The sequence below is a fragment of the Podarcis vaucheri genome (genome assembly GCF_965113315.1).
Source record: "Podarcis vaucheri genome assembly, chromosome: 8".
NCBI classification, from domain to species: Eukaryota; Metazoa; Chordata; class Lepidosauria; order Squamata; family Lacertidae; genus Podarcis; species Podarcis vaucheri.
Window position 1 is genome coordinate 14,093,282 of NC_138766.1, and position 12,467 is coordinate 14,105,748.

A 12,467-nucleotide genomic window follows, 5' to 3' on the forward strand; every position below is an offset into this window, starting at 1 on the left:
TGTACAGCTTCCAGGTTATGTGGCCAGCATGACTAAGCCGCTTCTGGCGAACCAGAGCAGTGCACGGAAACGCCGTTTACCTTCCTGCCGGAGCAGTACCTATTTATCTACTTGCACTTTGACATGCTTTCAAACTGCTAGGTTGACAGGAGCAGGGACCGACCAACGGGAGCTCACCCCTTCGCGGGGATTCGATCCACCGACCTTCTGATCGGCAAGTCCTAGGCTCTGTGGTTTAACCTACAGCGCCACCCATGTCCCGGAGATTGAGGGTATGTTTTATCATATGTGGTGGACTTGTAAAAGGGTAAAAGAGTATTTGGGAAATAATTCATGATGAATTAAAAAAAATGTTTAAAAGTACTGTTCCAAAAACAAAAAACCCAGAGTCCTTTTTGTTGGGGATAACTCAGACGGAAATTCCCAGGTGTCAAACATCTCCACTTGGGTCTCATCTGTCCAGAGGACATTGTTCCAGAAGTCTTGTGGTTTTTTCACATGCAAACTTTGCAAACCTAAGCCGTGCTGCCACATTCTTTTTAGAGAGAAGAGGCTTTCTCCTGGCAACCCTGTCCAAACAAACCATACTTGTTCCGTCTTAATTGTGCTGTCATGAACTTTAACATTTAACATGCTAACTGAGGCCTGTAGATCATGAGATGTAACTCTTGGGTGTGTGTTTTTTGCAATTTCCTCTGAGCATTGCTATGAATTTGCTGAGCCGTCCACTCCTGGGAAGATTGGCAACTGTCTCGAGTGTTTTCCACGTTTGAATAACCTTTCTCACTGTAGAATGATGGACTTTACATTGGTTGGAGATGGCCTTAGAACCCTTCCCCAGTTTCATGGGCAGTAGCAATCACTTCTCTAAGAGCATCGTGCTGTCTTTGCTCCCTGGCATTGTGCTAAAACACACCTGAATTCTCCAGACCAGCAAAAGGGTTATTTATGTGTGCTACTACTGTGGCCTGTGTTTCGTTAGCCCCAAAATGGAAAGTGAGCGCGGTCCCAACCAAAGAAGAAGGGCAACTTGAGCTGACAGAATATGCGTAGCTTGCAGACTTAACATATAGAATAAGAGAAGAAGAAGAACATACATTTAGAGAAGATTGGAAAACGTTTATTGAATATATGGCAGGAAATTGTGTACACCTGAAAACGTTGGCAGCACTAAGAAAAATTCAGCAGTATAAATAAGGTTTGATGGATGTATTAATGGAATATTGAATGGCTTAGTTTTTCATAAAATGTGCAGGAATCTATGATATGCAAAATTAACCATGAAAAGAGAAGAAGGGAAGTTGTTGAAATTTCAGGGATGTTAAAATGAGTATTTTAAATTGTATAACTGAAAATTTAATAAAATTTCAATATAAAAAAGAAATGAATAGCCGCACCTTTCTGCTGCTTAGCCTCTTAATCCTATGGAAGCAGTAAGAGTGTTTTCCACACATGATTTCTCAATTTTGGCTTTATTTCTGTTAAATAAATGACACTGTGTAATATGTCATTTGTTGCTGTTCATCTGAGGTTGTATTTACCTAATATTAAGACCTGCTAAGGAACAGATGATTGTTATTATGTCTTCATATTTAACCCATTGAATTCAAAGAGGGTGCACTTTCTTTTTCCCATGACCGTATGTGATGTCCTACATTAGTATGGTATGCCTTGTAACTTGCTTGTCTGCAAGTAATGAACGCTAGAAGCAAAGTGATACATTTGGATTTGGGGATGGCTTCTAAAAGGAAGCAAGTGCCCTCTAGTGGATTGCCTTATTATTTACAGCTTTGCTTTGGGTTTTGTGAAGACTCAAGCAAGTTCTCCATTGGACGTTTGGCGACAGTATAGATACAATGGGTTATTGGGCGACTGCTAGATGTTTTCTTCAACTTGCGCAGAGGGTCAGTCCCCCTGTGTGCCTGAAGGAGCGTCTCTGCCTCATCGCTCAGCCTGGACACTGAGATTCAGCACTGAGGGCCTTCTGGCAGTTCCCTCACTGCAAAAAGTGAGGTTACAGGGAACCAGGCACAGGGCCTTCTTGGTAGTGGCACCTGCCCGGCGGAACGCCCTCCCTTCAGATGTCGAAGCATTAAACAATTATATAACCTTTCGTAGACATCTGAAGGCAGCCCTGTGTAGGGAAGCGTTTAATGTTTGATGTTTAGTTTTGTCCTGTTATATTTTGTTGGAAGCCACACAGAGTGGCTGGGGCAACCCAAGCCTTATGGGAGGGGTACAAGAAATTATTATTATTATTATTATTATTATTATTATTATTATTATTTGCTGTGAACTTCAAACAGTCAGTACAGTCATATTTCAGCTCCTGAACGCCTCGGGAGTCGAATGTTCTGCTCCTGAACAATTGAAAACCAAAAGTGAGTGTTCCACTTTTCAAATTTTGAGGGGAAGCCAAATGTCTGGCGCGGCTTCCACTATTGTTTCCAGCGTGGCTGCACAAATGGGAACCAATCGGAAGCTGCACCTTGGTTTCTGAACTTTTCAGAAGTCGAACAGACTTCCAGAACAGATTCCGTTCGACTTCCGAGATACATCTATATTTTACTGAGACAATAAGTACAGTGGTACCTCGGGTTACATATGCTTCAAGTTACATACGCTTCAGGTTACATACTCCGCTAACCCAGAAATAGTGCTTCAGGTAAAGAACTTTGCTTCAGGATAAGAACAGAAAAAATGTTCTGGCGGCACGGCGGCAGCAGGAGGCCCCATTAGCTAAAGTTGTGCTTCAGGTTAAGAACAGTTTCAGGTTAAGAACGGAGCTCCGGAACAAATTAAGTACTTAACCCGAGGTACCACTGTAATGTGAGACTCAGCTGCTGGCTTAAACCAAAGCGCCTCTGTCACGAAGTGAATATTCTCTCTACTTCAGCCTCCATCTGCAGCCTTGGCCTCCCTTACAGGGTTGTTGTAAGGGCGACTGAGGTAGGATATTTGAGATGCTAAGAATCTTCTCAAGTGCAATAGAAATGCTAAGGTAGGGGGTCTACAAATTTTGGCGGAGCTTGGCAAACCAACCATGATTTTCAGCAACCCTGCAAAGCTCTGCTTTCTTGACTCACAGAGGCAAAAAGAGTGGTTTTTCTTTTATACTGGCTACCTGACAAAGTCGGAGAGGTTTGTAGAGAGAGGAGGAGCTGCAGGCAGTAAGTTTGTGTCGGTAGCAGTTTGCTACCAACCCACAGGCTGCATTCCAGCAGAAGATGCAGCCTGGCGCCATTTTGAAAAAGAGTGATTTTCCGCCAGTGGTTTCTTGCTCTGGCAGAGTATGCCGACTGTTTTCCCCGCTGGTTGCTAAAATTAAATGTCTGGCAGTTGCCACTAGCGACTACAGGTTCAACCTGGCAACTGCGCATGCTGATTTAACTTCCTTCCGCAGGGCCTGTAAGACAGAGCTATTCTGCCTGGCTTTCAATTTGAACTTAGCCCGATCTTTTATTCCCCTTCCTTCCCTCCCCTTCCCCTTTTTATGAAGATTACCCACTCTGGATCCCACAGCTAATTCTCCCCTGGTCTCCTCGCTGGCCCAAATAGGACTAATTTAGCCAGCTAGTCCTGGTGATCATCTAATGCACGGGTGTCAAACACAAGGCCCGCGGGCCAAATCCGGCCCGCCAGACCTCGTCATGTGGCCCGTGGCATCAAGGGCGAGGAAGCGAGCTTCTCGTCCTTTTTACTGGTCCCGACCCAGATTTTAGGGTCCGCAGTCCGGCGGAGGCTCTCTGCCTTTCTAAAAAGTGACCCACGTGAACAGCCTTCCCTGCCTGCTTGCAGATAGGGCTCCAACCAACGCGCCCCAACGGCGCTGCCTACTGGCCGGTCCCGCAACTTTCACCTCCTCGCGGGCCGGGCAAAGAGGCTTTCTGCTCGCTCGGTCCAGTCCGGGGCCCGCAGTGCCGCTGGGGCTCCCTTGCAAGGAAGAAACTGCTGCTGCCCAAACTGCAGCTCCGTATCCTCCGACTCCTGAGTGCGGCCGCAGGGCGGGGGGAGGCAAGATTTGCTTCTGCTCTGCTCTGTTGGGACAGGCTCCTGTCTCCTCCCCATTGGAGCTCCAGTCTGCCTGGAAGCCCATCTCGTCATCTTTTAAAAAAATCATTATTATTTCTTCTTCTATTCTTATTTAAAATCATACTGGAATAGGTATATTAAATAGTGTATAGGTTCAAGACAACACACACCAGTGCCTATGGAAAAATAACTTTGAAAAAGTCCTACAGATACAACCGGCCCTTTGAGGGTGACCAAAAAGCTGATGCGGCCCCCGATGAATTTGAGTTTGACACCCCTGATCTAATGTTTATTGGGTGGATTTCCCCCCTAAATTGATTTTTGAATTCTGAATTTATTGTTATTCACGTTTATACTGTATTTTATGCTGTTTTTTGTTGCATCAATTAAGTGTTTTAAATTTGTTGTTAGCCGCCCTGAGCCCGGTTTTCTGAACCGGGAAGGGCAGGGTATAAATAAAATTTATTATTATTATTATTATTATTATTATTATTATTATTATTATTAATGCACTAGTATGGGGCATGGGATGTGATTAAAAGAAAAACAGATTTCCCGCCCCCTTTAAAAGCAGCCAGGATTGTGGTGGACATGGTAGGAAGGAAGGAAGGATTTGTCCAAGGCAATTATGCCCAAAATGTAAAATGTATCTGATTATGGTATCGTTGCCTTTAAACAGTCTCCTGGAAGCCTCAAAGACTCTTTCTTCAGCCTTTAAGAGGAACATAAAGCAAACTGCTCTTTGGACAAGCATCAGACTTTTTCCACAGGGAGGTTTATTCTGACATACCAAGATAAAAGGATGGATTTGGCGAACTCTTTGGCCTTATCTCTTCTCCGTTGTGCAAGATACGGAGCCCAGAGATTGAACCGAAGTGTGTTTTTGTTGCATTGCATGTGATGGCATTGGTCGAAAGGGCATGTTGCTGTTTGAGATTATGTAGCTTTCGAGATTTTGCATGTGATCCCTCATAGCACATTAATCCAGAAGTGTTTGAGTGGGAATTATCTTTGTAAATAAGTGGAAATATTGAATGCAGACCTGCCCCCCTCAAAATATATTATGATTATTTATATGTCATGTATCTAAGAGATGACTGTTGCCAGAGTGGTGCATGCTCTGGTTATCTCCCGCTTGGACTATTGCAATGCGCTCTATGTGGGGCTACCTTTGAAGGTGACTCGGAAACTACAACTAATCCAGAATGCGGCAGCTAGACTGGTGACTGGGAGTGGCCGCCAAGACCATATAACACCGGTCCTGAAAGTTCTTCATTGGCTCCCAGTACGTTTCCGAGCACAATTCAAAATGCTGGTGCTGACCTTCAAAGCCCTAAACAGTCTCGGTCCAGTATACCTGAAGAACTATCATCCAGCCTGGACACTGAGGTCCAGCGCCGAGGGCCTTCTGGCGGTTCCCTCATTGTGAGAAGTGAGGTTACAGGGAACCAGGCAGAGGGCCTTCTTGGTAGTGGTGCCCACCCTGTGGAACGCCTTCCCATCAGATGTCAAGGCAATAAACAACTATTTTACTTTTAAAAGTCAACTGAAGGCGGCCCTGTTTAGGGAAGTTTTTAATGTCTGATATTGTATTGTTTTTAATATTCAGTTAGAAGCCGCCCAGAGTGGCTGGGGAAACCCAGCCAGATGGGCGGGGTATAAATAACAAATTATTATTATTATATGATGGCAAAAAGCAGAGAAAGCTGATAGAGGAAGAGGAGTAAAAGGAAGCTGGAGATAACTAGCCACCCAAAACATCCTTTAAAAGTGCTTGTCATGTATCAGAAACCAGACAAAATGGCAGATACAATTTTCAAGTGCATCTATGGCCAAATTATGTATGTGACTGGATCTATAATGTTTGCTTTCCACTGTAAAAGGAGCTGCAAAAAACCCACCCACCCACCAATCAGCTGTATGGCCTTCCAATGAAAATATACAGGTTTTCCTCACATGGAGTGGGCAGGGGATGTGGTAATTTAGATGCTGATAGTTTAGACGCCAGCTACTTTTACCTTGGGGGGATGCATTCTTATAGTGTTGAGTGTCATTTCTTATTTGCCCCTTACAGAACTGCTGTTAATGGGTGGGGTGTAAGTATAAATAACAGCAACTCTCGGTCAAAGAAACTCAGTTCGCAGTGATCATAATCCGTTGTAGCAAAGACTGGTTCTCCGATTTATATGGTTCTCAGATTTCAGGCTCTGCGTAAAGTCTATTAAATGCGACATTGATTTATCTTAGCTCTCAGAAGCTCTGCTTCTGATTACCTGCCTGTATACCATTTCTCAGACTGCATCTAACAATAAATATTATTTATTTATTTAAAATGTATATCCTGGTTCACAATATGCTCACAATATTGGTTCACAATATGCTCTTGCGATGGCTAACAAAAAATGAAAAAACACACACCATTTTTTTATTTTTTAAAAATGAAATCATAATTACTGCCACTCACAGACATAAAAAGCCTTTTTTCAATAAATGTCCAACAAGTCTTCTTGAATTTTCAAAGTATGAGATCATTGGTACAGTTAACAAATTTAAGTCTTGTTTTCCTTTTGTCTTCCAGCGGTGAGAGTGGTGCTGGCAAAACAGAGAGCACAAAGCTGATACTCAAGTTTTTGTCCGCTGTGAGCCAACATTCGCTGGAACTCTCTCGCAAAGAGAAAACATCTAGTGTGGAACAAGCAATTTTGGAGAGCAGGTACTGTGTTCATAGCCTCACCTATCATCTAGACAGTAGGGAAGATACATGGAAGGAAGATATTTCGGAGTTGACCGTTGTCTGCTTAGCAGTTAGAAAACAAAACTATGGCAGTACCAGGGACAGGTAAACAACCCAACAAGCACAGATGAGCGGGGTATAAATAATAAATTATGATGATGATTGAACATTTTCTAAACTATGGTAGTACATTTAAGTGATCATACAGATGCAGATGGTTTCACTTGTTGGATGCATCAAACACTTTAAAATTCAAATGGAAGTAAGGTTTGTTTTTCTTCCATAAAATCCATATTTTATAGTCAGAATTTTGACAGCCGAGCCTATATTTTAGCCTGCCAGGTGCTTAGCAACCCTCTTGTTTTTGCAATCTGAGCCACTATCCTAGGACTTTCCTTCTTGTGAGCTGGGGCTTCCGGGGAGTAAGGCATCATTGCAAGAGAGAAGCCTTTTTGTGGGGTGCATTATTATTTTTTGGCAGATGTTGTTTGGTTGTGCGTATAATTTACCCGTGTGTATAATTAATGATTCATTCATTGATGTTGCCGCGTGCGTCTCTAGCTTAAATAAGTTGTCTTCGTTTGAAAATGCCTGCGTTCTAATTGCAGGTTTCATAGATCATTGAGCATATCAAAAGAGAGAGGTTAAGGGTGCAACAGAGGTCACATGGATACTGCAGAATCTCTTTACGGCATCCTTGGACTATTTCATAATAACTGGTTTAGAGTAATTACAGCTCTGTAGCCTTTTCTACCTGTGGGGCAGCAATGCTATAGCTTCGCAGGGGCAGGGGGACAAAGTCAGGTTTTTAAGTGTAATGGGGGGGGGGGAATATGTTTGTTTTACTGCATCAGACTCATTAAAATATGTCTAACTGAAGTGTTATTGTTTATATGGTGTCCTTACTGGATGTTGAAATTTAGGATGGGGTGGGTCAACGAATGACAGGAATTGGGAATGTAATGTAATGATGGTAGACTTTTGGTAGCAGGCGAGGCCAGGAGCTGGTGAACTTGAGGACGTATTTGAAAAGAGCTTGGGGTACATTTGAAAAGAGGGATGGGGGAAGGACAGATGGACAAAAGTGGAGAGAAGGAAGGCGAAAAGTGAAGACTACTTGCTCACAAATTTATTGACAGTTGCACAAATTATTATAGCCAAAAAGTGGAAGGGGCAAGCAGAATAGAAAATGGGAGAATAGTATAAAGAGGTGTGGGATATAGCTACTGATGATAAATTAACATGTGCCATTAAGGTAAGGCGGGGAATACGCGGAAGAAATAATTTTGGGGAGATATGGAGGGTGTTTGTTGAATTTGTAGTGTTAAAATAGAAAGGGGTCAAACCGTCGCAAGAGGTGTTGAAAATTTGGGAGGTTGGATAGTTGCAGTGGAATGGTCTTGTGGGTGGGATGCACATTTTTATTCTTATTTATTACTTTGTCAAAATATTAATATTAATAATAATAATAATTTTTAAAATGTAACGATTAAGAGAAGACTAAGGAAAGGCAGTTAAGGACAACAGAATGGGCAACTGAACACTAGGGAGCAAGGATTGAACAATGGAAAATATACTGAGGATGTGGAAATAAAACCTGAGGGTATAGAATTATCTAGAGTTACAGAAGCACAGATTGGAGATTGCCTCAGATTAATACAGGGTATCTCGGCATACTTACTTTTTTTGGTTTTGCCCATGGTTTCACCCTTAAGTCTAGCTGCACAGGCTTAAACTGTTTCTGGAATATTCCATTTGCAGCTCCGAGATAGCTTGATTAAATGCTCCCCCATATATAAATCTGCTCACACATTAAACAAAGCAAGCAGATTAGATGTCAAAGAAAAAAGGTTCTAGCCAGCCTCTTTGTTTTCTGTGTGGAGGGATTTTTTCCCTTTGGTGGGAACATTCAGATATGCAATCCCCTATCTGTGGAATGAAAGTGCATTGTCTAGGAGACAAAAATTAAAGATTAAGGAGTTAGCTGGCAGTACTTTACACTGGATATACTTTTTTAAAATCGAAAGTTCTAGTAAACAATGTTTATTCTTCCTCAAACAGCTAGTGCATTTGTTATCTATCTTTATTTTTTCCACAGCCCAATTATGGAAGCTTTTGGCAACGCAAAGACTGTTTACAACAACAACTCAAGTCGCTTTGGGAAATTCATTCAGTTGAATTTCTGTCAGAAAGGCAACATTCAGGGAGGAAAAATTGTAGATTGTATCCTTTGTACTCTGTGATTGCCCCAATATTTACAGTATGACAACTCTGTGCATTTTTATACAACAAGCAAAGATGTTGCCCCTCTTTCAATACACATTCCAAGTTCTTAAGTTAGAATGCAAAAATCTATAAAAACCAGTTCATATGCTTAGTACCAAACCTATGTATTTTTTATCCTAGATCATCCTAAAATTCCGCAGTGAAAGAATTTTGTTTCTAAAGTCTGTTACTGACCATGGTTTGTGTGAGTGAAACAAACCTTAGTTCTCTGGTTGATATGTAACACTAAGACAGGAATTGCTTGCTCTAGAGTGATTTCCATGGTCAGGGTAAACCATTAACTATTCTTTACCATGATGTGTGAACTGGGCCACTGAATTTTGTGGCAAATAAACAGATGCCAATTAAAATACTCACCCAATGACAGTCTTACGTTTACATTAAAATAAAATAAAAATGATGGATGCAAATGTTGCTTGTGCAAGTCTGCTAGGAAATGAATATATAGCCTTTAGTTCACCCCAACCTCCTCACACGGTCAAATGAAACATTCTGTTCCTTGACTTTTCAATCTGCTGCCTGCTGAAGATTTATTAGAGAAGGTAAGTCAGCATTTTGATTTCTTTCAATGTAAAGGATTGCGCTGAGAATCTCACCTACCTGCCGAACAGATCTCTAAATATGTTTTCTCTTGTAGAATCGAGTAGTAAGGCAAAATCCAGGAGAGAGAAATTATCACATATTCTATGCCCTGCTGGCGGGGATTGAGGGAGAAAAGAAAGGTGAGAGGCAGTCTTCTGCTTGAATAGTGGTTTACAGTGCCCCTTGGACAGAGATTTTTCCTAAGATTCCCACCACCAGCATTTCATGATCCTGTTGTTGTTGATGTTGTTGTTGTTTAGTCGTTTAGTCGTGTCTGACTCTTTGTGACCCCATGGACAAGAGCACACCAGGCACTCCTGTCTTCCACTGCCTCCCGCAGTTTAGTCAAACTCACGTTGGTAGCTTCGAGAACACTCTCCAACCATCTCGTCCTTTGTCGTCCCCTTCTCCTTGTGCCCTCCATCTTTCCCAACGTCAGGGTCTTTTCCAGGGAGTCTTCTCTTCTCATGAGGTGGCCAAAGTATTGGAGCCTCAGCTTCAGGATCTGTCCTTCCAGTGAGCACTCAGGGCTGATTTCCTTCAGAATGGATGTGTTTGATCTTCTTGCAGTCCATGGGACTCTCAAGAGTCTCCTCCAGCACCAGAATTCAAAAGCATCCATTCTTCTGCAATCAGCCTTTATGGTCCAGCTTTCACTTCCATACATCGCTACTGGGAAAACCATAGCTTTAACTATATGGACCTTTGTTGGCAATACGGACCTTTGTTGGCATGATCCTACATTACCTTCGGGTAATGTAACTTTCAGATTGCAAATGCGGCAAACCCAGAAGTGTATTCTTCCAAGTTTCGCCGCGCGTGTGCACAGAAGTGGTGTCTCTGCTTACAGAATTTTTGGGCTGCGTACGGACCCTCGGAATAAATTACATTCTTATCCAGAGGGTCCACTGTATTATTTGGTGTTTCTTTTCTTGTGTGCTTTAAGCAACTATTCCTTAATTTAAACACAACAGTTTGAATTAACTATTTTTCCTGTTTCCAGATGCATTTTACCTATCTGTACCAGAGAACTATCACTACCTGAACCAGTCTGGATGTGTAGCAGACAAGACAATCAATGACAAGGAATCCTTCAAAGAAGTCATTGTGAGTTGGACATGTCCCTTCTTTACGGATTGGCCAGTAACGTCACAAATTCTTTTGAAGTGGCAGTCACTTTGAAGTTGAGATTGTCTACTAACAATGACAAGGTTCTGTAAAGGTACCTCACAGCCCTTGTGGCAATTTTGAGGCCTTGCGTATACTGTGTACCATCATCAGAAAAGCGCAGCATAACCTCCGTGAACTGCACCACTCCAGAGGATAGAGGGTTTTAAAAATCACTGTTTCCCAAATTTGTTTCTCCATCTGTTTTTGGACTACAATTCCTATCATTCCTGACCACTGGTCTTTCTAGCTAGGGATGAAGGGAGTTGTAACCCCAAAACAGATGGAGACCCATGTTTGGGAAACAGTGATCTAAAAATTCCCAACCATATTTCAGTGGCAACATCTGGGACAAAGCTACAGGTTGTTGGAGTCATGCCCACTGTTTAATGGCGCTGTGGTCTAAACCACTGAGCCTCTAGGGCTTGCCGATCAGAAGGTCGGCGGTTCGATTCCCCACAAAACTGTGAGCTCCCGTTGCTCTGTCCCAGCTCCTGCCAACCTAGCAATTCAAAATAGGTAGCGTTGCGGCGGGAAGGTAAACAGCATTTCCGTGCACTCTGGTTTCCGTCACGGTGTCCCGTTGCGCCAGAAGTGGTTTAGTCATGCTGGCCACATGACCTGGAAAGCTGTCTGTGGACAAACGCCAGCTCCCTCAGCCTGGAAAGCAAGATGAGTGCCGCAGCCCCATAGTCGCCTTTGACTGGACTTAACCTTTTTTTATGCCTCTGATTTCCTGTGCATGGGTTATATGAAGTGGAGGAACCAGGGTGTCCGCCATTTTCACTCTCCTGAGACTAATCCTCAACAATTGCCATTGCAATAATAGCTCTTCCTATGGGTGGTATCCAATGAAGTCATAGCATGAATAGACTGACTTTAACTCGTACAACTGAACTTCCTCTTCCTCTCCTCTCCCTGTGATCCCCACCATACAACTGCTCTGGGGATTGGCATAACCAGAACAGATTTCGGGAGGAGCAGCAGGGGAAATTCTGTTGCCTGGATTGAAGTTGTTCCACTCATGTAGGGCCTTGGCTGAATTCAACATGGAGGGGTGGGGAAATGTGTTGTGTCAACCATCTCAAGGTCTCATCTTTTCCCTCCCCTAGACTGCAATGGAAGTGATGCAGTTTACCACAGAAGAGGTGCGAGATGTTCTCAGGCTGCTTGCTGGTGTTTTGCACCTAGGCAACATTGAATTTATTACTGCGGGTGGAGCACAGGTGTCCTTCAAAACAGGTGAAAAAAAGATGGCTGCTTCCTTTGGTATAAGCGTTATTTATTAGGAATATTTATACCCTGCCTTTTTGTTCAAAAATCAAACTGCCTCAGGCGACTTTTTTTTAAAAAAATCAATTTAAAGCCAGCAAATCACCTCCTTGTCAAGGCCCCAATCCAATTTTCATAATTGGTATTGATCGGCTCTGAAAATAAATTTGGATCGTTCTTCCTAGAAAGGAAAAACGATGTGAGTTAATATGTGCAGTCAGTTGAAGGGAAATAGACATCTGTGAATTATGAACTGCTTATTAGGCCATCGCTTTGTCTTTACCCTACAGGGAGCCTTAGGTTTTCCTTGCCAACCCATGAGATGTTGCTGTGCTTGTCCGTGCATAATTCTATTAGTTTTAAAACTTTCATTCATCATCTCTGTCTCTTGCTA

The 12,467-nt window shown here is 42.7% G+C and overlaps 1 protein-coding gene across 1 annotated transcript in view; it reads left to right on the top strand.

Moving 5' to 3' along the window:
• The window catches only part of MYO10 (myosin X), a 215,270-nt gene that overhangs the window by 115,789 nt on the left and 87,014 nt on the right, over positions 1-12,467 (top strand). The window contains exons 5-10 of the mRNA XM_082234136.1: positions 6,611-6,745; positions 8,865-8,989; positions 9,581-9,594; positions 9,690-9,774; positions 10,638-10,741; positions 11,914-12,043. Of these exons, the coding sequence (XP_082090262.1) occupies positions 6,611-6,745; positions 8,865-8,989; positions 9,581-9,594; positions 9,690-9,774; positions 10,638-10,741; positions 11,914-12,043 (593 nt within the window). The remainder of the gene's footprint in view (positions 1-6,610; positions 6,746-8,864; positions 8,990-9,580; positions 9,595-9,689; positions 9,775-10,637; positions 10,742-11,913; positions 12,044-12,467) is intronic.